Source organism: Lontra canadensis, unplaced genomic scaffold (assembly GCF_010015895.1).
Source record: "Lontra canadensis isolate GAN:19392208 unplaced genomic scaffold, GSC_riverotter_1.0 scaffold97, whole genome shotgun sequence".
Lineage (NCBI taxonomy): Eukaryota > Metazoa > Chordata > Mammalia > Carnivora > Mustelidae > Lontra > Lontra canadensis.
Genome location: NW_022631091.1, coordinates 1,857,179 through 1,883,982, shown reverse-complemented (window position 1 = coordinate 1,883,982; position 26,804 = coordinate 1,857,179). Strand labels below are relative to the sequence as shown.

Sequence of the window (26,804 nt, the reverse complement as noted above, 5' to 3'; positions counted from 1 at the left end):
CAAACTTTTAATTTACGATTAAATCTCAGGAAAGGAGACAAGCTAAATTCTTTATCTGGGTCTCTTTGTTCCTGGGAATTTTCTGTCCATCATGAAGAAGGGCAGAAACCAGAAAAATAGGCTACTTTATTTAGCATTTATCCATATCCCATTTAATCTATCTTAGTTACAATATAAAGAATGGATGCTACTTTAATTAGCACTAGCTCCTCTAGGTGACTGAAATTAAGGAATTGTTTTTGGAGTACAAACTGCCTTGTACTAAGAGTACAGATGTGTACCAAATGCCATAATTTCCTGATGCATCCGTAATCACTGCAAACCTTTTGTAATGGGGCATTTAAGGTTGCACACATTATCTCCATTTAGCAGGCAAGGAGCTAAGAAAGGTGACCAGGTCATTTGTCTTAAGTCTTAAAATTAGCAAGTGGCACAACCAGCATTCCATTTTCTCTTTTCCTGGCTCTAAAGATACTCTACTTCCTGTGACTTTTCAAGAGGTAGTAGAGGGACAAGGTTGGGTGCATTCCTCTTTTCCTCTCTTTTGGGAATCTTGGAATTTCAGGACCAGGACCCATAGGACATGACACCTTTCTCCCATGTGCCAGAAGAAGATAGAGACCCACCAGAAAATACACTACTGCCACTAGGCACTGGTCATGTCCCACATAGTGGCACTTGATTATTGATGATCAGGTCACCTGAAAATGTTTGTTCTTATCCGTGACCGTATTTTAGTTTGCCTAATACCTGCTGTGCATTTGGTGGGTTTTCCATTGTCTGTCCCTAGTGTATATTTGAACTGCTGCTCAAAAACACTCATTTTTCAACTATTGACATGACTTAACCAAATTGAACGTAAGTTCAAAAACTTAAATTTTTCTACTTAAACAGAATGAAGAAAAGCCTTTAGATACTAATGATTTGAGTTGTGGTGCAGAACTCTCTAGTGTTCTTTTTCACTTTAATTTGGCTTGTTTGTTTTTATAATTCTTGTCCTTAAGATGGAATCCCCCTAATTGAAACCCCTGGAGAAAAATCTTCTACTCAGGGCATCCTGGAATTTTTATTCCTTTAGTTTTAGTGACCTTTGTATAGTCCCGAGCTGTTTCTTCCCATGGTTCCTCTCTATGGCATTTTGCTTTAAAAACAAATCTGTTCACACTATTAGAAAATCGTGTGTAGAACTGGGACCATACCTTTTGTCCCTTCTTGCCCCTTACTTGTTTCCTATCTTATCTGATGAATTGGTTGCCTTATGGTCTCTGATCTGAGGATTCTGGTAATATACTGCAAGGGCTTCCAGTACACATTTATTTCTCCTCCTCTACTTCAGTGGTGTCATATGACATCTACTTAAAAGTTTATCAAAAGCCCCTTTTCCTCTGTAATTCTTTTCATCATTTCAAAAAAAATTTTTGATTTAGAACACTTTTGTCATTTCCAGTGCATACTCCTTCCCTAACTATGTTTCTGTGCTGGGTAGACTACGTCAGGTTTTTGTTCTTGTGGTGTCATCTGTGACACCTGCTCTCACTTTGGTGCCATTTTTATTCTATTGTGTCTTATAATCATTGTTATTTTTTCTTTGGTCTTAGCGCTTCATCGAAGCTTTTATTTTTTAATCCCAGTTTCTGCTGCTAACCTGGATAGGGGATATCTGAATTAAGTTTGAAAGCCTCTTTGCTGTTGTTGTTTGTCTTTTTATCCTAAGGAAAAGGAATGTGGACTTTCTTTGGAGAATATTTTAGGCAGCCTGTTACAGTAGAAATGGAAAGGAGTTTAGAGTTTGATTGAACTGAATTTGAGTTGTGATTCCATTACAAAGCAGCTGATGTCCTTAGAAAAGTGATTACAATTCTCTAGGACTCCATCTACTCTTCTGTTAGGTAAGGCTAATAATACTGACCTTACCAGATCATCGGAAAGCTTAAAAATAGCATATGTGAGGTGCTACTTCTGCCAAATCATGGGTGTTCGATTATTATTGGCATTGCAGTGACTATTTTATTATAATTATTACTCGGTGGGCCATCTCCTATTTGAATTGACAACTAGTAAGTGATAATGCTACATTTAAAGGGGACGTTGCAGAAAATAAGCTATAGTGGCTGGCCTTAAGGAGTTTATCATCTTTTTAAAGAAGGAGAAATATATACCCAAAACATGTAAGTCTTATACAAACATTCATTATTTTTTGAAAGTAATTATGTGATCATTGTAAACACTATAAATATTGCTTAACACATCACAGAACACCCTCTGTGGCTTATTTATTGTGACAGGGAACTGAGAGTTAAAGCAATAGGGGTAAGACATTTACACCACCTGCTCCACTGGGAAGGGACCTCCTGGGACTGGCATTGGGGTCCTTCCCACTCCGGCGGGTGTCCTTGGAACTCGGTGCTCCGCTGCCTCCAGGAGAGACTGTGGCAAATAGTGTAAGATGGTTGTGTTCACCCCCCTGAGGCCTTAAGAGGCAGGCTGGGTCGTGACTGGGCCGGTCATGACTGGGCCGATCGTGAGAGGCCTCTTGGAGGAGGAGCATCTGAGATGGATCCTGTGGTGGGCAGGCTTTCAGCACGCAGGGGTGAAGAAGGGCGTGGGAAAGGGAGACAGGGATGCGCAGGTGTTCTGGGGGGCATTCAGTGCGGCAATGCGCATGTGCGGACTGATGGAGGAGCCACTGGGTTATAGGTTTGTGTCAGATGACTGGGGCCTGGGATTCTCTCCCCAGCAGACACAGTGGCCCTTTAAAAGATTTGAGGGCAGAGCTCTGGGTTGCAAAGGCTTGCTCTGCAGAACCGTGCAGGGCGTTTTAGAAGCGAAGAGAGTGTATTAAGACTCCAGTTCGGAGGCTAGTGCAAGAACTGAGAAAAGATGGACTGAAAGTAGTGACAGAAAGCACGGGCGGGAAAGGACCTGTGTGGGTGACAGTGACAAGTTCGATGCCAGTCAGCCACATCGAGGAGGCGTGCCGGGTCGGCAGGTCCCAGGGTCGGTGGTGAGGGGGTAGCGGCTCCAATCAGGAAGACTGTGTCCGTGGTTTCAAAAGAAAGGGCGAGTAAGTAGCACCGGCAGATCCAGTGGGGCCTTTGGATGGGGTCACGCAGTGTCTAGGGCTCGGGCCGGTCTTCATGCAGCTGCGTGGTTCCCATCGATGCACCGTGAGCGCAAACCGAACATGTCTAACGTTTATGATGAAGAGGGCCCCGTGGAGCGAGTGCTCATTCCCACAGCCTGCTGGAGCCGATTCTCCTCCATAATCTCCCTGGAGTCTCGCCATTCCCATCTAGCCAGTGTTCTGCGTGAGCCCCTTGTGGCCCAGGACAGGCGTCGGAGGCAGCATGCGATTGTGTTTCAGGGTCACTGACGGATGTAGAAAGGGAAATCCCACAGCGAAACTCCAGTTTTCTTCAAACCTTGCTCCATTGCATTCAATTCTGTGTTACAAGTGGAAGAAAATGTATGCCGTTCATTGAAGGGTGGGCGAGCGGTAGCTTGGGTCAAAAATGTTGCTACTGCCATGTCCGAGCTTTGAGTAATACCCACTTCCCCCTTCTCTCCCAATGTCCTGGTCAGTGTTTGTCAGGTTCAACTCCAGCCATGGTTTCCCAGTGGAGGTCGAGTCCGACACCAGCATCTTCCAGCTCAAGGAGGTGGTTGCTAAGCGACAGGGGGTTCCAGCTGACCAGTTGCGTGTGATTTTCGCTGGGAAGGAGCTTCGGAATGGCTTGACGGTGCAGGTGAGTCTCCCTCGGTGGTTTGTTCCTGGGCTGCAGCCGGCCCCATTGCTTATGCCGCTGACTGTGCCAAGCTGACATTCATGCCTGAGATCTAATAGAATAAATAGTGCCTGGGGATTCCTTGAACTTTACTCCACACCGCTTCATTAATTCTGACCTTCTTAATTATGCATTAAAACAGCAAGCAGGAAGGATTGGAAGAACGACTGTGAGTGAGGGAGAGAGACAGAGAACACACAGACCGGGCTTAGTGAATAAATGTTTACTGACCACAGGAGCAGCAAGGCACAATTTCTGTGTCTGTTCAATTTCTACCTTACTTACTCCATTAGAATCTTAATGAAGAAGGATTCCAATACATTGTTGCAAATCAGGCTGCTCAGGCCCTGCGCCGTGAGGAATTTGTAACCCAATTGTGACCCCTGGAGGATAGTCCTAAGTCGGCCTCGGTGGCTGGCTCCAGGACAGATGGGGCTCAGGGCCAGTTCACAACAGGCCTCAAGAGTTCCCAGCCGCATCCAAATCGCGGTTTCCACGCCGGTGGCAGAGGGAGACAGAACGTAGCAGAAGTCTACCTTCGTGCTTATTTTCCTAAGCCGCAGGAAAATTGTCCCCAGAACAGGCCCCTGGAACGTTAGACTGTGAGCAGCACCTGTCCTCTCCTAGCACCACGCTGCTCCGGGTGCTGGCGAAGCCTCTCAGCCTTTCCTCTGGGTGTTTCGTTGCCAAGGCTGATTGCGGTAGGAAGAAGGGGGGCACTGGTGAAGGGAGTGATACCCAGCGCCCTCACCTGCAGGAGGACACCTGTCATTTGTTAGGGGGAGGCCGGCAAATCCTGTGCAACGCGGACTTAAGTCATTCTCTGTGAAAGCAGGAAAGACTGAATCTTCTGTGGATGGCACAGGTGATGCGGAGGGACCCCTCAGACACAAGCTTCCCCTTTCTTAACCGGCACCAACTCACCGCACTCCCGTTTATACATTGGGGGGTCCCGCTGTTGTGCACAGTGGGGGTGGGGGGGGCTGCTGGGTCTGGCAACCTGGAAACCCCCTCTGGTATTGACATCCTATCATTGCGTCGTTTCCTGATGAGTGTGGCTCCACGAAATGCTTTCGGAATTTGGGTATACAAAGGAAGCTATAGAAATGCAAATCGTCCCCCTCTGGTTCCAAAGCATCTTTGCTGATGGCTGGAGGCATGGGCTCATTGTGAACAAACTGCTGTGCTTTGCTTTTAGGCAGTTTGTTTTATAAGGGAAGTGCCTGGGCTAAAAAGTGTTTCACCTTTTTTTTTTTTTCCAGTCAACTATAAAGCTTTTTACTGTACCTGCCAACCTCTAAATCCGGGAATGTTCCCTTCACAAATAAATGATTTTAGAACAGTTCCTTGAACCAAAATATTTTATGTTACCAGGAGTTTGGAAGTTTCAGGTTCTAAAACTCCTCACCTATCCTGTTCAAGCTGATAGGTTAGACTAATTGCTCGGATGATTCATTTGACAAACATGTATGTGAAAGGTACATATTGATTTAGATTCCATTTATTTTGACACACACTTCCAATGTTCTGGGCTTCCCAGGGGCTCACAAAGAAAGGTGAAATTCATTCCTGCTCTTGTGGTAACCTATTTAGGGGCCTTAAAAACAACAGAAGTATTAGGTTGAGCCATATGGCATAAAACTATCAGCAGTTTCATGTGGTTCAACCTATGAATGTCAGACATGAGCAGCACCATATGGAAACTGAAACATGAGTATTGCAAGATTTTCAAGGTGGAGAAAACACACCTGAGTGGAAGTCACCAAGACTTCCTGGATGAATTGAAACTCGAGTAGAATTCCATACATGGAGAATGAGCATGGTGGGTACCTGCCGAAGATCATAGGCCCCTGTTCTTCTAGAAGCTGGAGAAGATGTTGAAGACTAGGCAGGAAGGGAGCTTAGAGCTGTATCTTACAGAGGTTTCATGCATGGAGAACTAGAGCAAAATAGGGTGGCTTGGAGGGAAATGGGAGTCTGGAGCTCCAGTCTGGTTGTAGGAAGGATGGGGAACTTAACCGGCATGGTAAGTGGATGCCAAGGGAAATCTAGATGTCTAGCAGGAGTTTGAGAACTTAGCTGTGATGCTTAGGGGCTCACTTCATATTTAAGGACTAGCTACATAGAGGTAAATATTATAGCTCTTGGGTTAGATGTGATCGCGAAAGAGGCAGAGGACAGAGGCATGAACAGGTCTTTTAGGCGGCAAGGGGAGAAGCCAGTAAAGGAGTTATCATCCATCCAATCGATGCTTTTGAGGGTATTTTGGAAAAGGAAGTTCCTGGTAAAGAAGTATACGTGCTGTGAAAAGATGGAAGAGCATGAGAAGAAAAGAGCCTTTGGACTTGGTGACCATAGTGATGACTCCAGTCCAGGGTTGTGGTTAGTGAAAGCCAGACTTTTGGGTTCAGCGGGTGCTGGGGGCTGTGATGAGGAGCCTCAGCTTGCCAATGAGGTTGTAGAATCTTCATTTCCGAGCACAGGGATTATACTCTGTGGAGTGTTTGTATCATAACTCTCTTAAGTATTTAGGGAATACCTAGTTCTAATACTACAAATTAAGGCAAAATACTTTTTTTAAATGTCTCTTACGTACTTAGACAATGTGGCCTCTCTCTATTTCAGTTCGGTCATTTGTGAAGTGGGACTAATACTAGTACCTATCTCATTGGAGTTTTGTGAAGACTAAATTAGTTAATTTCTGTAAAGCTCTTAGAAAGAAGTATGACATCTAGTCAACACTGTGTAAATGTTAGCATTTATTAACATTCCAGTCGCCGTGATTGTCACCATTATTAGCGACTACTTCAGAATCTAAGAGATCACCTAAATAATACAAGACTACTTTCCATCATGAATTATGAGGATATCTGTGATAAATTAAAGAGTTAAGGAGTAACAATAGGATACATATTTGACTGGGGCAAATATATCTGTATATATTTTTGTGTTTGTGTGTGTGTGAATGTATATATATGTAATATTTATACATTTTAAGTAAAACATATAATTTTAGTTAAATTAAATTAAATGTTAGTTTAGTTAATTAAAAAGAACTTTCTGGAGTTTGTAAATGAATTTTTGACCCTTACATGTACAGGTTTTACTTACCTTAAGAATAGTGGAATTTGAGGGGCACCTGGGCAGGTCAGTCGGTTAAGCGTCTGACTCTTGATTACAGCTCTGGTCCTGATCACAGGGTTGTGAGATCAAAGCCTGCCATAGTGTTCAGCAAAGATTCATAGGTTCATCATGGTATTATTGCTTTTAAAATATATTTTTGTAAAGTGATTATTTGCCATATACTATGTTTGGTAAAAGCAAACTGTGAAGAGTTGTATAATTGTTTCCTACTTCATAAACAATGTTTCTGTGTATGCTTTTATTATTTTCCTTATACCTACAAGTATGCATATAAAACTAATTTTTGAGTTCATATTCACAATCACTTGGTCTTTTTTCTTCATAAAGAGTTCTTGTCAGCTGTTGATACAGAATATTCAGGTCTCTTTTGTAAGGTTTTGCAGGCGAGGTAAACACAACACCAGGCAAAGTAGGTGCAAGGCAAGATTTATTAAAGGCATCTCCGGGGAAGTTTCAGGGCTCAGGAGAAGGGGAGCCAGGAGAGTCGCGCCGGGAGGAGGTGGGCCCCCTCGGGCGAGGTTCCTCGACTCTGGAAAGGGAAGTGAGGGAAGTCGCACTGGGAGGGAGTTGGCGGGGTCTTTTATCGGGCCAAGGTAGGGCATGGGCTCACATCCATATTTGGTGATTGGAAGGTATGGGGTGAGGGCTCCTGATACTGCTGTTTCCTGCATAGGTATCGGGTTACCTATGGAGAGGTGACCTGGGTGTACACCCTTTTGGTGGGAGAGTCTAGGGTTAAGGGGGGGTAGGGGACTGGAAGATGGCGGCCCTGGCAGTCATTTCTATTGTTCCTCCTGCATTCCCGGAACCGCCGACCCAACGTCTTTCAAATGATGTGTCTCCCCTTTTCCTAATCCCAAATCTAACATGCTCCATTTTAGAAATCTCTCAAATCATCTCTACATGATTTCGAATTTATTATTCAGAATTATACATGGAAAATAAGGTTCTAAAGTAGTTGTATATATCAAAATGTATCAAGTGTATAATTAGATTAACTTACAATGACAAGGACTTGAGAATTTATCTAAGACTTTGTTTGAGCAGAATTCATTGTATTCACATGAGCTGTGTTATTATCATTAGTACCAGTATGGTTTAGTATAGGTTTATTAGCCAGTGTATTAGAGTTCTCCAAAGAAACAGAACCAGTAGGATTGGTCCTTCTATCCTCCATCCATCCATCCATCCATCCATCCATCATTTCTTTTTATCTATCCATGACATCTGTCTATTTAGGGTAGACTGATAGATACATAGATAGATTTATTATAAGGAATTGGCTCGCATAATTATGAAGGCTGACAAGTCCCAAAACCTGCAGTCTGTAGCCTTGGTGCTGGTCCCAACCTAAAGGATTGAAAATCAGGAAAAGGGATGGCATAGTTACAGTCTGAAGGCTGACAGCCTTGAGACCCAAGAACTAATGTTACAGGTCAAGTCCAAAGGCAGGAAAAAACAAAAAGCAAACCCCTCAAACAATGTCTTTGCTAGAGGGCTATTGAAAAAGTGAAATTCCCTCTTTTTCATGAGAGAGTCAGTCTTTTTCTAAACCCCCCCCAGGCGTTCAACTGATTAGACAGGGTCCACACACATTGGGGAGAACTGTCTGCTTCACTCAGTCTACCAATTCAAATATTAATCTCACCCCAAAACACTCTCACATACACGCCTAAACTTACGTTTCACAAATGCCTGGTCACCCCATGGGCCAGTCAAGTTAACACAAAATTAGTCATCACAGCCAGGAAATGAGAAACTTTGTCGTTTTTAATTAATGTTATAGGAAAGTTATTCTATTTGTATTCTTTTTGTAATAATTATACTTATAAAATAGAAAATAAAATATCTATTTTACATAGAAATATTTGTTTTATAAAAATTTTCTTCATGGTGGATGTTCATAAATTCCTTTAAATACTCAATTTTATGATGCTTAAAATATAGACACATATTTGGAGACCATCATTTTATAAAATAGATTATTTTTGTAGTAAGTATTAAAGGGCATCAGTTTATTACTCCTGTTCTTCCAACTAAGCTTTATGATTATGACATGATCTGAGTTTGGAAGACCAGAGACATTTAGACTTTACTAGCTTAGGTTGTAAATATCAAAGACAAATAAATGACTCTGAGAAGCCAAATTATTTAACTGGCTATATTTTTAGTGATACATGCTATGTTGATTTCAAAACTTATTAAGTAGTGAAAACCCATGTTAATTGGCAAAGTAAACCATATCCAATGGCTAAAAAATTCTGGGTTTTGAAATCTTTAAGAAAATTTACTTGCTATTTTCAGAAACATTACAGGTTATCTTGATTATATCTGTAGTTATCCTGCTAAATTTTGAAACTTTAAAAACTGCACAGTGATGTTGTGAATATCCCATGTTCCTTGAACCACCTCTAACATAATTAAATATTTTTAACTAAATTCTTGAAAGTTGGTGATTCCTTAATGTCCTTTAAGTTTTTTCCCACAACTTAGGCCTTTTTTTTCTGATTAAAATTAATATACGATAGTTATAAAAATTCAAATGACAGGAAAACATGTACCAGCAGGCTTCTATAACTCATATATTTTTAATAATTAAGAATGATTATTAAAAATAAGTATTATTCTTAATAATTAAGAATATCTTTATATGATAATAAGTATATTATCACTTATAATCTTAGAATTTTTCCTTTAATTCTACCAAGTTGTCTTACGTTTTACTTTATTTTATACTTAGAAATATGAGTTCAAGTATACCTGCAGATATATTAAAAAAGCAAACTTGATATTTCTAGAACTTTAATTAGATCACAGTTTATTGATTTAGATATTGAGAAACTGATAAACTGTTTTTGTGTCGGAGTTTCAGTGCAAAGACTAGGCAGTTAACACATTTATTTGCGAGTTTTATTAAGGTATACCTCTGACAGAATATGATCAGTATTCTTCCATATTAGAACACATGTTTATGACTCTAGTAGCTACTGTTTAGTTACCCTTTATCATTACAGATGCTGTGCTTTACAGTGTAAGTATGAAATGTATAATGAGAAATTACTGCCGAGAAAGAGAAAATAAACCATGCTTATGAGCTACTTCCTGTGTCCACGAACAAATACTGACTAGACGTCCCCAGGCACTGAGGAGAAGGTGGAGTAGCAGCGATAGCATATTCACTTGCTGGGGGTTCACTTTTGTTTTTATTTATTTTTCTTTCTTTTCATAATGATTATAGGTAATAGGATCATTATGGGTTCTCCTATAAAACTGGATGCTTCTGAGAATGAAAGAAGGCTCTATTAATAATTATTCCAGGACTAAAGGTATATGCTGGCAGTGTCCTGGGCACATGAAGGGAAGTGGTTACCCAAGGCATCGGGCAGTATTTCTCACACCGAGGAGTCTCAGCTTCTTTTAGAGAGAATTTTGGGGGGCCTTCCCCCCAGCACTTATAGAAACAATAGCTTAAGAACACAATCTTATTATGAACATTTTTAAAATTTTCTTTTCTTTTTGGGGGGGCGGTGGCAGAGAGACAGAGGGAGAGGAAGAGAGAGAATCTTAAGCAGACTCCACACTAAGCGTGGAGTCCGACACAAGGCTTGATCTTGTAACTCTGAGATCATAACCCAAGCAGAAATCAAGAGTGGTATGCTTAATCAACTGAACCGCCCAGGCGCCCTTTATTATGAACATTTTTAAAGTAAAAAGAAAGTGGTTTCATCTTTTTAACTGGTAAAAACATTTTAAAGATGATAAGCTAACTAGTATCAAAATTTTAAAGAATTTCATAGGATTCTTCGTTCCTAAAGATTATGTTTACAGATGTGTTTGGGAAACTCTGTTGAGTATAATCATTTTCTTTATATATTAATATGTTCTTCCTTGTTATTAGCAAGACTTTAAGAACTTTAAAGAATTAAAGAAAAATGGATAAAATATGGCTGTCGATAAATGGGTGATCTGGCATAGGCTTTATTTCTGGGAAGCTGGAAGAGACAGACTTTTATTTCTCCTGCTATTTACACTAAAACTCAGGATGTTACATATAACATATACAAACATAGGAAGACTTAAAAGGTGACAAGAAGAATGTAGACTAGTTAGGAACCTCAAGACCCCCAAAATATTACAGTTTTCTTTTTACCAAATACATCCTAGGCTTGGAGATAATGAAATTGGCAACCTAGAAATGCCAACATGTAAAGATCAAAAAACCCCAAAAACCTAAAAAGCCTGCTTTCTATCCAAAGAACCAGGAACAGAGTAGCCTAGAAAACTTTAAGGCAATAACCATACTTTACCAGCCAAATAGCACAAATTATGGTCCCACCCCCATCCCCACCAACAGTAACAAAGGCTGATGGAGAGTCGAGATTACCTCCCTCCCTTGTGAAGCTTTCATGAGTGCCATACACATCTGTTCCCCTGACGGTATAATAAGCTACACCTCTCCCTCTGCTGTCATGGGAACACAAGGGCCCTAGAGGTGAGTTGGGATTTTCACTGTTCCTAAGTGGTAACAGAGCCACCAGTACCACAGTGCCAGTGGAGATCACACGTGGTGCTGGAACATCATTCCACCCAGCAATGATGAGGACTCCCCATTTCAATAGATAATAAGTGGAGACCTGGATTTATATTTCTACTGGCAATAAGGAGGTGGTGATCCCTTTTCCTGCAGGAATAGTGTCAGAAAAAGCCAGGTAAAGCAGAAGGTTTAAATAAAATTCAGAGTCTCATAATGAGAAAATGCTCAGGTTTCAAAGGAAAAAGAGCAAAAATCAGGAAAATCACAAATTGTGTGAAAACACTATCAGTAGATGCTACTATTGAGATGACAGAGATGTTAGCATTTATCTGATATTTTAAATAGCCATGATAAAAGGCTTCAATAAACAATTACAAACATGTTTGAAATAAATGAAAAAAAAAAGTATGGTAAAAAAAATAGAAGATATAAAGAAGAACAAATGGATATTATAGAATTAAAAAATATAATAATAAAAACCTCACTGGATGGCTCAACAAAAGATTGAAGTGGCTAGAGGAAAAAGTCAGTGAACTGGAAGACAGTAGAAATTACACAATTTGAACAGAGAAAATAGACAAAAGAAGGAAGGAAAGAAGAAAGAAAGGAAAGAAGAAGGGAAGGAGGGAAAGGAGAAAGGAAGAAAGAAAGAAAAGAGCAAGCCACAGAAATATGTGGGTCTATAAAAGAACATTTCAAAATTGTGTTGTCAGAGTCCTAGAAGGAGAGGAGGAAAGAAAGAGGAACTAAGAGTGCTCAAGGAGTTAATGGCTGAAAATTTCCCAATTTTTACAAGCAACATAAAACTGCAAATTCAGGAAGCTGAGGGAATCCACAATTTTGACGTAGTCAAAGCAATACTCACATCCTAACTATACTTCCAGAAACTATAAAGACAAGGAAGAAAATCTTGAATGCAGTTCAAGAAAATGTACAGGCATATCCCAGAGATGTTGCACGTCCTTCTCCAGACCGCCATGATAAAGCAGATATAACAATAAAATCAAGTGGGCTTTTTGGTTTCCCATTGCATATAAAGTTATGTTTTCACTATATGGTAGTCTATTAAGTGCGCAATAACATTATGTCTAAAAATATCCAATATACATACCTTGATTTAAAAAAATACTTTATTGATAAAAATATGGTTACAGGAGCTTTCAGTAAGTCAAAATCTTTTTGCTGGTGAGGTCAATAGTGAGGTCTTGCCTCACTATTGATGGCTGCTGACTGATCAGAGGGGTGGTTCCTGAAGCTTGGGTTGGCTGTGGCAATTTCTCAAAATTAGACACCAATGAAGTCTCCCTTTCACGATGTTTCTTTAGCTTGCGATGCTGGTTTGTGAGCATTTTAGCCACAGAACAACTTTCAACGTTGGAGGCAGTGCTGTCAAACTGTGCCACGCTCCATCAACTAACCTTACTGTTATATTGTCAGTCCTTCGTTTCATTTCAACAGTCTACACACATCTTCACCAGGGAAATTCCATCCCAAGAAACCACTTCTCGCTCAGCTGTAGGGAGCAGCTCCTCATCCGCAGGATCTGCTGTGAGATTGCAGCCATTCAGTCCCATCTTCAGGCCCCAGGTCTAAGTCCAGTTCTCTTGCCGTTTCCACCACAACTTTATCTACTTCCTCCACTGAGGTCTTGAACCTTCAAATTTAAAAAAATGCACTATCTGTGAAGTGCGATAAAGAGAAACACAATAAAATGAGGTATTCCTGAACATCTTATGCAAAACGGCAAAGCAGTTTGAATGGCAGTGGATTTCTCATCAGAAACCATGAAGGGTGGAAGAAAGTGGCACCTCACAGAAGAAGAATTCTGCAAAGGACAATATAAATGGCCAAGATGTTTTATTTAAAATTCATTTTTTTCCCTCTGAATTTAAGACAAAAGGAAGCCAGGTTATATACCATTATACTCAAAAAGCAGTGATTTCTTTGTATGTAAAATTACAGTTGTGTAATTGAGACCTGCAAACACTTCGGGAATAATGCAAACATTTTTTTTTTTCCAAAGGGTTGTCTTGCTAATGGAACATACTGCTGACCTCCTACATTTAGGTAAATGTAGATCTCTTCTTGAGTTCCTTCGAAGTACTGGTGTATTCTTATGGTAGCTCGTAAGTCCTGCAAACTGTTAGAGTCTACAGTCAAAGGATGGTAATCTGTACAGAGCAAAGGCTCACGTCCAGAAGTCCCTTATTTAATCTGCTTCTGTCTGCTGTTTATATGTGTCATTTAGAAAAAAATCTCTGAATTACTTATTTTTTGCATAATTCAGTACCCTCAGAAATGTTATTTTTCTCTGAAAGGAAGTCTTGACATTTGTGTGCCCCTGTGGACTTATAAAATGTCTTTGAGGATTGCCATGAATAAATGCAGACTTGAAAGAAAAAAATAAAAGTGGAGACTCTTTTAGCTTATAAGAGGCTGAAGATAGAGCCTGTAGGTTTATTTAATAGGCTCACGCCTCTCCAAGATGTTTCCATTGTCCTTATTGTGCTCATTTTCCAAGGTAGGCGATATGTGAGGGAATAAAAGTCTGCAGCAAACCAATCCCCTAAATCTTAACATAGGATGCATTTTATTAGAGTATATAAGGGAAAAGCCTGCCTCATAGGAAACTTGACAAGTGAAAGAATGAGTAGGCGATGTGAAATTTTATTCACTGAAGTCCTCATTTCAAATCGTCTATTCTGTGGCCTCTGTTATTGGACTCAGATTCCATCATGCATTTGACCCAATTGTGTTTTAAGATTTTGATACAGTCATTATCCTTTGGTGAAGGAAGAATCCTTTAGAAGAAACAAATATTTGTGCCTATACCATTCACCTTAAAGCTTCTTCTTCTTCTTTTTTCTTTTTTTTTGTAAGATTTATTTATTTTAGAGAGATTGAGAGAGAGAGAGAGAGCGCCTGTTTGAGCAAGGGGAGGAGCAGAGGGAGAGGGAGGATCTCAAACATATTCCCCACTGAGCACAGAGCCTGACCCAGGACTCCATCCCAGCTCCCTGAGATCATGACCTGCGATGAAATCAAGAGTCCGGTGCTCAACGCACTGAGCCAGCGAGGCACTCCTGGCCTTAAAGCTTTTAACCCAAAAGTTTGCTCACTCAGATTCTACCTTTTCCTTCTTCCTTCTTGCCATATAATTGTAGTAAGCCTGGGATTATCGTCAGAGAACAATGAAAAATTTTGTATGAAAAAGCTCTTTAAACCTTACATACCAAACTCACTTATGACTGATAAATACTGTAAATATATATAAATACTATGTATGCCTCGTTTTCTTTTTGTGGGTACACTGGAGCCACAGCTTCAATTAATTTATAGCTTAACATTGGTAAACATTGACTCTGCTCCCTTTCATTTTCTTTAGCTGTGAATTAAATGGGAGAAAAAGTTAAATGTGTAATAGAATAATTTATTTTCGCTATACTTTCAGTGATGCCCATGAGACAGAGGAAACAACATTGAATGGGACCAGGAAAATTTTACCTTCCTGTTCTAATATGTTATATTAATTTTTTCCTCTAGTTATTAGGTTTAATATTGATAGGAACACAATTCTCATGAACCACTTGACAGTAGATGTGGAATTAAGTGAAATTACTGTTTGGTAAGTGGGAGTGGCCATGCTAGCCTTTCTGAGGCCCTGAAGGATGTGCTAAGACAGCATCCTTTGGCCATGAGCCAAAGGCTACGCAAGCCCATGGGAATGGAAGCAATACTTCAGATGTTCCTGATTCGTGGTGCAAAGTCTTAGTTATAAACTTAGTGTCCATAGTACTTCAGTCTCAATGATTTGTGGGTTTTTAAAAGACAGTTTCGTGCATATGTGTCTTTAGGCGGACAAGCACACATTCATTTGGGGAATGAAGTTCTTAGAAAGGAAACTGTAAGTTTTGTGGGTGCATCTGTTAATTGTATTTGAGGATTTTATTCTGTCACTGGATTTTATTTTACCTTGGACTATTTCCTTCCCTGCTGTTGGATCTGGTCAGTTTGCATTCAGATGTGCCACTCTTATGTCATTTAATATATAGCCTAATTAATGGCACAGAGCTGTGCTTTTTAAATTGTTAAAGCATTCTGACATTAGAGAGAGAAGGGAGGAATGTGAGAACCGACTGATGTCTATCTTTTGGAGTACATCACAAACTTTAGTTCAACTGTGTGGGCTTTTGAAAGCTCAGTACAGGTTTTGCCAAGAATATTTTCTGTTCCTTTTTACACCCTTAAGTAGTTCAAAGGGAAATAGATCTGTGTGTTTGCATTCCATTTATGCATAATTCATCAAAACATTGTTCTGAAAGGAGAGAAAATAAAAACAAAAACTTAGTAAGATATCTCTATTGTTATTTAAAACACTTAGACACTGAGAACTTCAGAACGAGCAACTCACTGCCTTGGTTTACCTGTTTTGCCTCTCGATTCATTCTCCTTTTGAGCAGAATTGAGTTGCTTGCTGGTCTGTAGAAGTCTAAAGGACTGAGATCTATGTAGAGACTGAGATAGATATATATATATATATATATGGAAGTTTTATGGTATTATCTCCAACACATGCTTATTGCCATATGTAACAAAGAAGTTAAAACTTCAGGAATGTCATAGGCTGGCTGAAGTCATTTATTTAGAATTCTACTTGACTTTCTAGTACACAGTTCTATGAAGAGTGGATATGAAGTGGATGTGAATCACTCTAAAGTCAGCCTTTCTGGGATGGGCAAGTCTTTTAAATGTTTCTGTGTCTAGTTTTCTCATCTATCAAATGGAAATAGTAGTAGTACCTGTAGTTTTTTAGGGTTGTTTTGAGTTTTAAATGAAACTATACCTACAAAGGACTGCTGCAGAAGCAAAATATTTATTAAATTAAATTAAATTATTATTAAATTACTTCACTTGATGAATAATTCACAGAAGCAAAGGAAAACCTTTTATTTCCCTTGTACAATTGATTCATCCTGAAATTTATTTTCTTTTAAATCTCTCCAAAAGAGAACAAGTTTACCCCATTCCAGATTTCCTAGTTCATACTCGGGATAACCTCAGAGTGTCAGACCTCAGTGTGTCTTACTCATGGGAGCTCCTTTGATTTAAGTCTTATGATAAATTTTTATCTTATGGCATATCCTATTCTAATGAAGTTTACCTTTTTCTTTAGTGTGCTGAGTATATCTGGACACACCATTTATTCTGGGAATGATTTTGCAAGAGTACTTACTATTCAAAATCCGTTTATTCAAGATTGCTTCTAAGAGTTCGTGAGTCACTCAAATTTTAAAATAGAGGACAAGAGGGTTAGGCGGCACTCTAAAGAGAAACACATTATATGGCCTACTTCTGTGACTCATTTGTCACCGCTGTAATTTAAAAGCAGAATGGAAATGCCAAATTTACACAATCTATTATTTTGAAGTCCATTTAAAGGTAGTGGTTTTGTTCTTGCTGATTAAATTAGTATCTTTTTGTGTTGGTATCTTTTTTGAGTGCTTTAAAAGGAAAAGGTTGATTTCTTAACCGTCAATCTTCATATATTGCTTATATCATACAATGTTGTATATGATTGTTGATTTCATCTCAGTCCTTTGCCTTTACCGTGGTCTTAAAAATATGTGTATTGATCATTCAGTCCTGTTCATTGCTAGTTTGCAATTTTTAAAATAATCTGTTCCACCGACTGTAAGAGAGTATTTGAGCTATTGGAAGATTAAATTAGTTAACGACAAAGTGGGAAATTCTTCTAATGATTGACTTCAATTTATTAAAAATGAGTCATCAAACGTTTAAAAAATGTTTGAATATATAGAAAACAAATATCGAGGAATAGTACTGTTTGAAAATAGCAGTGAATTCACTGATTACTTCTAAGGCTTGGTTTGACTGGAAAACACTCCTCTAGATTTTATATTATGAGTTTGAAAAATACAGGAAGTTTGTTGATAAGTCCTTGAGGGTTTGCTATCTGACTTGGTATTTTCAACTTTTGCCTCAGGTGGGAGAATGTTGCAATGGACCATCCCCTATTCAAAAGTACTGGGTTATCTCTAGTTTTTGCCTTGTTTTGGTTTTATTTATTATTTTTGACACAGACTGATGGGAGCAATGTTAAGTATCAAACTACTTCTTCAAATGTTTTAGTTTAATCTATAAATAGTCTTTTTAGGGATACTAGAAAAATAGAAAAGCAAGCACAAAAGACTGGCAACTGTTTCTACTTTGCGTTCCGTCCTCTCATTAGATGTATTTGTGTACTGATGATTTATATTCTGCTTACAATTTCCGTGTCTCGCCCTCTCCAGCGTCTTAATCACTACCTGCCCAGTACAAACCAAAGTCCTGGCTTTCTTCAGCAGCACTAATAGGTTAAGTGCCGTGGTGTGCTGGCCACTTGGCTTTCCAGAACAAAAAGGTCTGGTGGTAGCTCTGCATTTCCATGATGTGAACCCTCCCACCCCGATCTTTTTCACAGCGCTCACATGGTAACGCTGGATCCGGAATTGGGAAAGATGCTCTGAATCCGTTCTTAAGTGTGGGCGTGGGCTGGTGTCACGCGACACTGGACTCCCTTGTCTCTTTGTTCTCTCACCTTTGGGCTTGTTGTCGCCCTTTTTAATCCCCAGAAACCTCTGTTTACAAAATCTTTGCAAGTGCTTGAGGGTGGTTGTTATGCCTAGAAAGTCGTTCTCCTCTGTCTTCACTTTTCTTTTACTTTACCTACATCTTGGACAAGTTCCACTTGGTGATTTTGGAACAGCGGAGTGGGCCCTGGGCTCCGGGACTGCCCTGACCCATGCTGGAAGAAGCCGGCGCACGTCCCCCAGTGCGGTTTGCTAGTACCGTGGCCTATTCTTCACCTCAGGATCGGTGGTGTGGCTTCTGCGGTCACCCAGTCAATACTAACCCACTAGCTCTTCTGCGCTAGTCTGTCCGTGAGCCAGTTTTCTCACTCTGCATTTGTACACTTTCTTTCTTTTTTTTTTTTTTAATTCCTTTCATGTAACCTTCTCTCAGTGAGAACCCATACGTGGCACCAGTAAGACATGGACCCTGCTCCCAAGAGCCTGACGACCTGGTGACAAATATCGGAGTCGCTCACAGCACATGGGTTGTGGAGGCGGACCGTGTGGCTTTGAATGCAGGCGGTCATTTGTTAGTTTTGCCAACTTTAGAGCAAAGTTCTATGGCTCAGTTTCTTCCCCTAAAATGAGAAAAAGACATTGTGTACCTTGGAGGGTCCTTATGTATATTAAATGAGTTTGTTCATGGAGAGGACTTAGAAAGCGCCGACGCTTTGCAGGCACTTGAGCCTGTCATTGTCGTCGTCGTCGCTGCCGGTGAAGTGCCCTTGGACGGACAGAACAGTGTGCTCTGCCTGGAGCCGGCAGGGAAGGCGGCTCAGCGCGGGGCATCAGAAGCTGAGACTTCAGAGACAGCCGTGCAAGTGTCCTGCAGTAAAAAAGGGGGAAAGTCATTTTATGCAGAGATGGTAAAATATGAGAAGACAGTAAGGTCTGAAACAGTTTAGAATGGCAGTTATGTGCTGTGACAAATCACAGTGGAGAGGAAGAACAAGAAAGTCAGTATCATGACGAGGGTGGACCGGGGTCAAGTGCTAAGGTGCTTGGAACACAGGACTCAGAAGTTTAGGTACCTCAGATCCTTGCAACGAACGTTCCCTGGGTGCCTACAGCGTGTGCTCCTTGTGCACAGTCATGGGAGAACGTGGGAAACAGTACAGGGGGGCCGCTGCTCTCGGGGAGTCTTTCTTTCTTTCTTTCTTTCTTTCTTTCTTTCTTTCTTTCTTTCTTTCTTCTTCTTTTTTTCTTTTAATAAAGACTTATTGATTCATTTTAAGAGAGAGCACATATGAGCAGGGGGAGGGACCAACGGAGAGGGAGAGAGAATCTGAAGCCAACTGCCCACTGGGAGCTGAAGCACGTGAGTCCATCATTATTTTTTTAATCAAACAATTTTAATCAAGTTAGTAATAAGCAGTACAAGTACAATTGCGTGAAGAGCCCATACTTCACATGTTCCTGTTGTTTTCCGTTGTCTGTAGTTGTCAGGTGTTGAAGGTGGGACCCACTCGTGAGTCCTCTTTCCAGAGGTAGAACAAGGTACATACTGTTCTGAATTGACCCCGCGGCTTGTCCAGAGAGTTTACCAGCAATAGGTGGTTTTGTTGTTGGAGGATCATCTCAGAGACTGAAGACGGTGAGGCTGTTCAGGGGGCATCGTGCTTCCGTCCACATCCCCAAAATGTGTTTCTGCCGTTCATTTCAGTAGTATATATAACCCATTGGTGACAGCCGAAGCCACTTGTTATCTTCATAGTATTTGTTTCCATATTTGTCTTCTCCCACTAAGGTACCAGCCCTCACACTGTTTTCTCTGAAGAGCTGGGGCTTGATCCCAGGACCCTGAGATCATGGCCAGAGCCGAAAGCAAGAGTCAGATGTCTAACCGACTGAGCCACCCAGGGGCCCCTCAGGGAGTGGTCTGTTTAGGGAATTATCCCATCAATTTGTGCGGAGGGTGTGATCTACTGGGGGGAGGAATAAGAAGTGGGTGCCCAGGCACTAGGAGAGCATTGCAGGCTGAGAATGCTGACGTCTGAGCTCAGGCAGTGACGACAGAGAAGGGCATGAAGGAAGGGCTCTGACGAGAGGCCCAGTGTAGAATCTGTAGGCTCAGTGAAGGGGGTAGGGATGGCTGTTGTGTGTGACTACTGGGATGATGGATGACCCCCTAAATGTAGGACTTCTGAATTCCTGGTTCATTGGTTTCTAATAATTAAGTGAATATGGATTGAGCTGTTAGCACATGACTCGAGATTCATCCAGTGGTAGAGGAGACAGGCAAGGTCTCTGTTGTCATGGAGCGGATGTCCAATGAGCAGTGAAAGGTGAAAGGTGAAAGGCACATGTTAAAAGGGACAGAGCAGAAAGATGTGAGGGACCTGCTTCCTGATGTCTTCATGGAGCCCAGGACCAGCCCTAGACAGCTTTTGTCTAGACTTCCTTCCACCCGTGGAAAAGAAATCCCAATCGGGTTATGTTTCTGTAGGCAGTGTTTTGCTACATGCAACCAGACTTACTCCTAAATGTTCAACAAATGGTAGCAGCCCCTTTCAGGTCATGGTCAGTACTTAGAAGAACAGAAGATGAGCCCAAGACGGGTGAGTCTACCTTAAATTTCAGAAATTCAGTGATGGTGATACTTTGAGCTGGGACCTGAAGCAGCTTGCCCTGGGACTATCTGCAGGGAGGCATCCCAGAGGGAGGGAGCCGCTCACGTCTCCACCTGGAGGGGGGGGTTTGTGAAGCATATTCTGGGCCACAAAGGAGGTAACTGCGGCTGGAGCACAGTAGAGGCAAGGAGATTAGTTAGAAGCTATTGTAGTAGTTTTTTTGGAGCTAGTGAGACTCATCTAGAGGGCTTGCAGGTGAAATGGGCCTCCGTGTACAGACTGGTGTTGTTTTAGAGGTTGTTTCAGTAGGACGTGCGGCTGAACTTATATGAAGGAAAGGGAAGATTTGAGTAGGGCACACAGATACTTGGCTTGAATACAGGTTCGATGTCGATGCCACTGGGAGCAGGACAGAGTGGAGGAAAAAGAGGGGTGCCATTGGGGGAAGGTGAAGGTTTAAAATACATTTTAAGTAGAGATATCTAGAGATAATTTAATTTATGAGTCTTTTGAGGGGACAGAATAGAACAGAAATATAAATTTGAGACTCAGTGTTCGACACTCAGTGTCAGAAAATAATATATAGTAAGACACATCCTTCAATTAAAGTTTATTTGAGAATACACACATAGACTCCCAGTCAAGATGAAGTTAGGTGTAGAATCTAGGGAACTGTAATAGAAATAGATGGAAATTGTATTAGCGGCTTCGAATTTGATTAGCATGCTTGTTCTCTTGCAGTGCCTGACATTAGAAATATTGATTTCCTTTACAAGTCAAATTTCCATTACAAGTCAAAGATGAATGAATGGTTTATATGTAAACCATTGTATCAAATTTGGAGGGGTTATGTATTTGTAATTGTTATTGTAAAGTACTTCAGGAATGCAAAAGAGTATGGGGATAATATAACAAATACCAATATACCCACGATTCAGCTAAAAAAAAAAAAATGACAATAACATTGAAACCCTGAATATACTTCTCTCTGGTTCTGTTCTCCTCCTTACTTCCCCAGAGAGGTAAGTTTTATCCTGAATTTTTGAATTTGCTATTGTCATCCATATTTTTAATACCCTTTTTATGTATGCATTTAGCATTCCATTAATTATATGGAATGCTAGTAATTTGCATGTTTTTAAGCTTTAAGTAATTGATATTACAACTCTCTCTTTTTAAAAAAGATTTTATTTATTTATATGAGAGAGAGAGAGAGAGCATGAGAAGGGAGAAGGTCAGAGGGAGAAGCAGACTGCCCATGGAGCTGGGAGCCCCATGTGGGACTCGATCCCAGGACTCTGGGCTCATGACCTGAGCCGAAGGCAGTCGCTTAACCAACTGAGCCACCCAGGTGCCCAATATTACAACTCTCTTATGCAACCCAGCTTTTTTTTTTTTAGCTATATTTTGAGATTAATCTGTATTATTGAGAATTAGCAACTGTATAAACAAACATATGAAAAAAAAGGACCAGCAACTGAAACAATGACTTTTGTTTCAAATATGAATAAGACGTAATTATTTATGATATTGTATATGTTCTCCAAAAAAGGTTCTTTGGTTCTTTGTTGTCTGATTTAGAATATGTAACACTTTGCTAACTTGTGACTGAATTTGTGTCCTTCATCAGTATTATTGAGACGGAAGGTTAATCGGGTAAAATATAAAAAGTTCTGTTCTAAAATTAATTAGCAAAATGTTTTATGTTTTAATGCTTGCCAGATACCAATTTGATTTTCGTTATTCCTCTTTAGGGAATATGTTTGAAAGGTAATGAAATTTTGGGTCCAAGTTCACTTGTTATCAGGGCATACTAGATGCTCTAATGAAGGTCAAGAACTTTTAGATATGAAGTATATTCACTGCGGTCTTTGAGGGTCCTTTGTATATAGTAAATCAAAGGCATTTGATGATTTTCTTATGTCTGACCTTGTATCATTTCATTTACTTGGTCAGCGTTTCCATATTTTATTATTTCGCAACTAATACCACGTAGCTGGGTCTCTTACCAGTTCTGTACATTCAAGAGCAGCCTTTTCCACCAGCAGCAAGACAATCTGGTGGAAGAGGAGACAGACGTCCTATCTGGCACTGGCTCTTAGATCTATCATTTGTTTTGCGTGGATGGTAAGCCAGTTAGTTCGTGTCCCTACAGCTTAGTTTCTTTACTTGAGAAAACAGGGATGATAGTAATGACCTTGCAGTTGTTGTGGGGGTTAAATAAAATAAGGTTTGCAAAGCACCTCACACACACAGTGCCCGGACACAGCAGAGGCGCTCAAACACCTCTTCCTTCCTAATAGATAGTTTGTCAGTAATCACACATTGTGTATAAAAAATTTGCCAAGTGAGGATCCTTCCTCAGTTACTCACAACCGCCTGCAGGCACAGGAAGCAAATTCTCTCTGGCCATCAGTTTGGGTTATAAGAAGGCGTGGGGGGTGGGGGGTGGCGGCTCTTGCTTGTGAGCGAGTCCTCCCAGGGAGAGGGTGGGGGGTGCTGGTTTCTATTACGATGAAGTGGGGGATGTGTTCCTACTTTGAACTTGAGCTCAGTTACATGGTTTGGCTTCAGTCTGCAGTTCTTGTTTTTCAAGTTTAATAAAAGGAAAGACGAGTATATAGATAGAGGATTAAATCTGATTAGCACCAGAATTCCAGCCATCTCAGATTCTGTCCGGCTCTAGAAAAGTGCTCAACAGGTAAAACTACTGAAGTATCCTCCTTTTCTTCTACTTATCTCTTAGCGGGTGTTCATTTTGCTTACACTTTTCATGACTCAAAACTACCGAGGTCTGTTCTGTTTAATGGTCCCTAAATTTTGATGTAGTATCTTCAGATGTTTTCTTTAAAAAATAATAAGGATACTGATTTTTTCCCCAAAATATTTGCCTTAGACTCCCTTGATCAGACTCTCCTGGAATAGAGGTGGGGAAGGTTGTTGTAAATGCAGTTTTTTAAGTCTTGAAGGGAACGGGTGGTCCTCCAAAAGCCACCTGAATCTCTGGCAGGTGCGTGAAGGTCCCCTAACCAGCCACTCAGGTGACTTTGCGGGCCACAGGTGCCTGCTCAGTTTGGGACCCTGGGATCTAGATTTTCCTTCTCACAGCCATCCTTAGGGGTGGTCTCTCAGCAGCACAACTTTTGACTAATAAAACATAAGGGATTCAGTGTGATTTAAATTTATGCCTAAAATTTTGAGCTCCCACTGTGGCGTTTTAACTGTAATATTTCATACTCTAATTTCCTAAAAAATTCCAAAATTAAGAGGGCAATAAGCAGTTATCTCTAATTGTGCAAAATAGTCATTTTTCTCTCTCCCTCTCAGTCTCTGTGTCTCATAGAGGCCCTAGTTGTTTACATGAGAAGTTTGAGAAAGACAAAAGCATGAAAATGAAAATCATCTGTCACCTCGCCTCCCAAAGGTGGTCAGTCACACGCTGGGATGCTGCGGCAGGGTCCTGTAGGGTGTGGAGTTCCAAGGTTAAGAGCCAGGCTTGGGGGCCCCAAGGGCCTGTCCCTGCCACGTGTAGGCTCTGCAGCTGGGGAATTTGCTTGATCTTCCTGTGCCTCCGTTCCCTCATCTGCAAAATGAGAATAATAACTGTGGTAGTGTTATACATTTGTTTATCTATGCAACCTCTTTGTTAATCTACGCAACCTCATTGTATTTTTGTAAGGATTGAGCAAACACGTATAAAATGCTTCAGTTCCTAGTACGTAGTAAGCGCTCGATTTTAGCTGTTATTAATTTAATTTTTAATTTATTTTGGTTATTATGAATAATGCTGCTATGGTATATGTATACTAGCTTTTCCATGGCTTTGGGATATACCAGCAGCAGAATTACCGGGTCATGTGGGGACATAGGGTAACATACATTTGACTGCACGAGGAACTGCCTGATTATTTTCTAAATGCCTGTTGGTATTTATATTTATTTTGTTTCATCTCAATAATCAAGAGATTAAAAGAGCACTGAGAGACTATTAAAGGGATGATGTATAAAATATAATTGTCACTTCCACACTTCGGGTTTGGACTACCTGGTGTGTAAATGCTCACTCTTCGTCTCTAAATCGAAGATGTGTGCCCGCTTTCATAAACGGAGCTGGAAACGAAAAGCCATAAACGTCAAGGGCATTATCTGGTGGAATGCTGCTAGTGTCAGGGCACACTGTGGTTCCCTGGTATGTTCCCTTGAGGGTGCTCTCATTCCAGAGGGCACTGACTGGCCCCAGGTGTTTAGCAACTTGTGCCTTAAATGCAAGTCCTTGGTCATGAACGTGGGTCGGACACATTTTGAACTGCGAGACATTTCAAGTACTCTTTTTCTAGAGAACATCTATTTCCCTTAACCTTTTTGTCATTCCTCATTCCTTCTCGGTCGCATTCCCCGTCCCGGCATGTGACAGCCTGGTTGGTCCGTCACGCTTCGCACGGTGTGGATCTGGCCCCAGAACGCGTGGCAGCGAGACCAACACCAGCTCAGCATGTTGATTCGAAAGACTGTTGTAACATGAGGAGCCCAGAGATGACCACGCTGTGGCTTTGGTTGAGAAGTTGGCATGTTTTCTTTTGGACTTTTGAAGGGAAAAAGAAAAGAAAAGAAAAGGATCACTATTTTAACTAGTATAGGTAGTTTGTAACATAAGAATGGTACCATCGCCATCATTATGAAAAAACAAATAACAGTTCCTTAGAGTTTCAGTAACATTGTTTGCATCTATTACCCTGAGATGTTTGATTTTCTTCACAGCCTGCATCTGCTTAATTCAAATTATGCACATGTCTCTCTGGACTGTAATTTCTTCCAGCTGTTAAGATACTGGAGCGGAAGATCTACATATTTAAAACAGCTGCTTAACTTGGAGGGCTGCTTTGTGTTTAGCTCTGAAAACTGGACATATATTTTCAAAGACTTCCATCGTTTTTAAAAATAATTTATTTTGCTGATTCTTAAGTTGATTCATTTAAGTGTCTGTAGAGCTTTTCAGTCTTCTGTGTCCACAATCTACATACAGAGAATGGCTCATTTTTACTCGAATTGCCGTTTTGAAAAGTAAAGAGTGTGCCTGAGATGCTCTGTAGAAATGTAAAATACTTTCCTCAATCTGGTCTGAATAAGTACTCAAATTATTAGGAATAAGACCAGAAAAAACAAACAAACAAACAAACAAACAAACCCAAAGTGGATTTGAAAATATAGCAAATAAACTTTTCATCTACCTACAGGAAAAGTCTGGAAATCCAAACTTTGGAAAAATTGGTTGATACACTGCCCACAAACTACACACAAAATTTTCCTGTCTTGAGAGCAGGACTAATTTAAGTTATCAAAATGCTTCCAAATAAAATATACTTTTTCTGCTGTTTTCAAGGTGTATAACTGTGAAAAGGAGAATGAAACAAATAATTGCTTCCAACTGCAGCCAGAAATATAATTTTCTTCTTGGCACAGGCTGAGGGGACTTGATCAGGTAATTCACCACCCTTAGTACTTCTTAGCGCAGGACAGGCTCCTTCAGAGCTGGCTGGTTCCACTAGGATAATCCTCGATGTCACCAGCTGGGGGTAGGGGCTGAGGGAATCATACGGTCTGGAAAATGTAGAGTACTTAAATCAGGATTTTTTAAAAAATTTGAGATATTATTTAGAAAAATAGAACAGAATGTGCAGATACTAACCGTTGACGATTCTGTCGTGGTTGTTAGCTGTGTGTCAATGCAGACCAAGGGTCGTTAGCACACAGGTCCTCGGTTGCCAGGCAGGTGTTTTAAAGTGTATGATTTTAGAGATAAAATCCTGCAAAGTGGTGAAGCCTTTGGGGAACTAGAGAACCCGTGGTCCATTTAAAGGCATTCTTTTTTTTTTTTTTTTAATGTTTAGAATTCGGTGTCCCCAAACAACAGAAGTCAGTGTGTTGCCGTCTCTCAAGTGGAAAGATGCCCATTATCTCCGTTCTTGAATGTAATTTATGAAGACCTTTCATTACTCAAAATGTTCTAAATGATATATGCTAAAAATACCTTTCCTCTTTAAGTTAAATTTGAGGGATTTTTTTCCTAACCTCTTAATTAAGCTACACATCACTGAGTGTTACAGAGCTACTGTCAAAGTAGGAAGCTTTTGACATAAAG

General features: G+C 40.5%; 1 protein-coding gene across 1 annotated transcript in view; it reads left to right on the top strand.

Annotated features, from left to right (window-relative positions):
• Positions 1–26,804, top strand: part of PRKN (parkin RBR E3 ubiquitin protein ligase) — a 1,289,523-nt gene that overhangs the window by 268,969 nt on the left and 993,750 nt on the right. Inside the window, exon 2 of the mRNA XM_032837250.1 lies at positions 3,583–3,746. Within this exon, the coding sequence (XP_032693141.1) occupies positions 3,583–3,746 (164 nt within the window). The remainder of the gene's footprint in view (positions 1–3,582; positions 3,747–26,804) is intronic.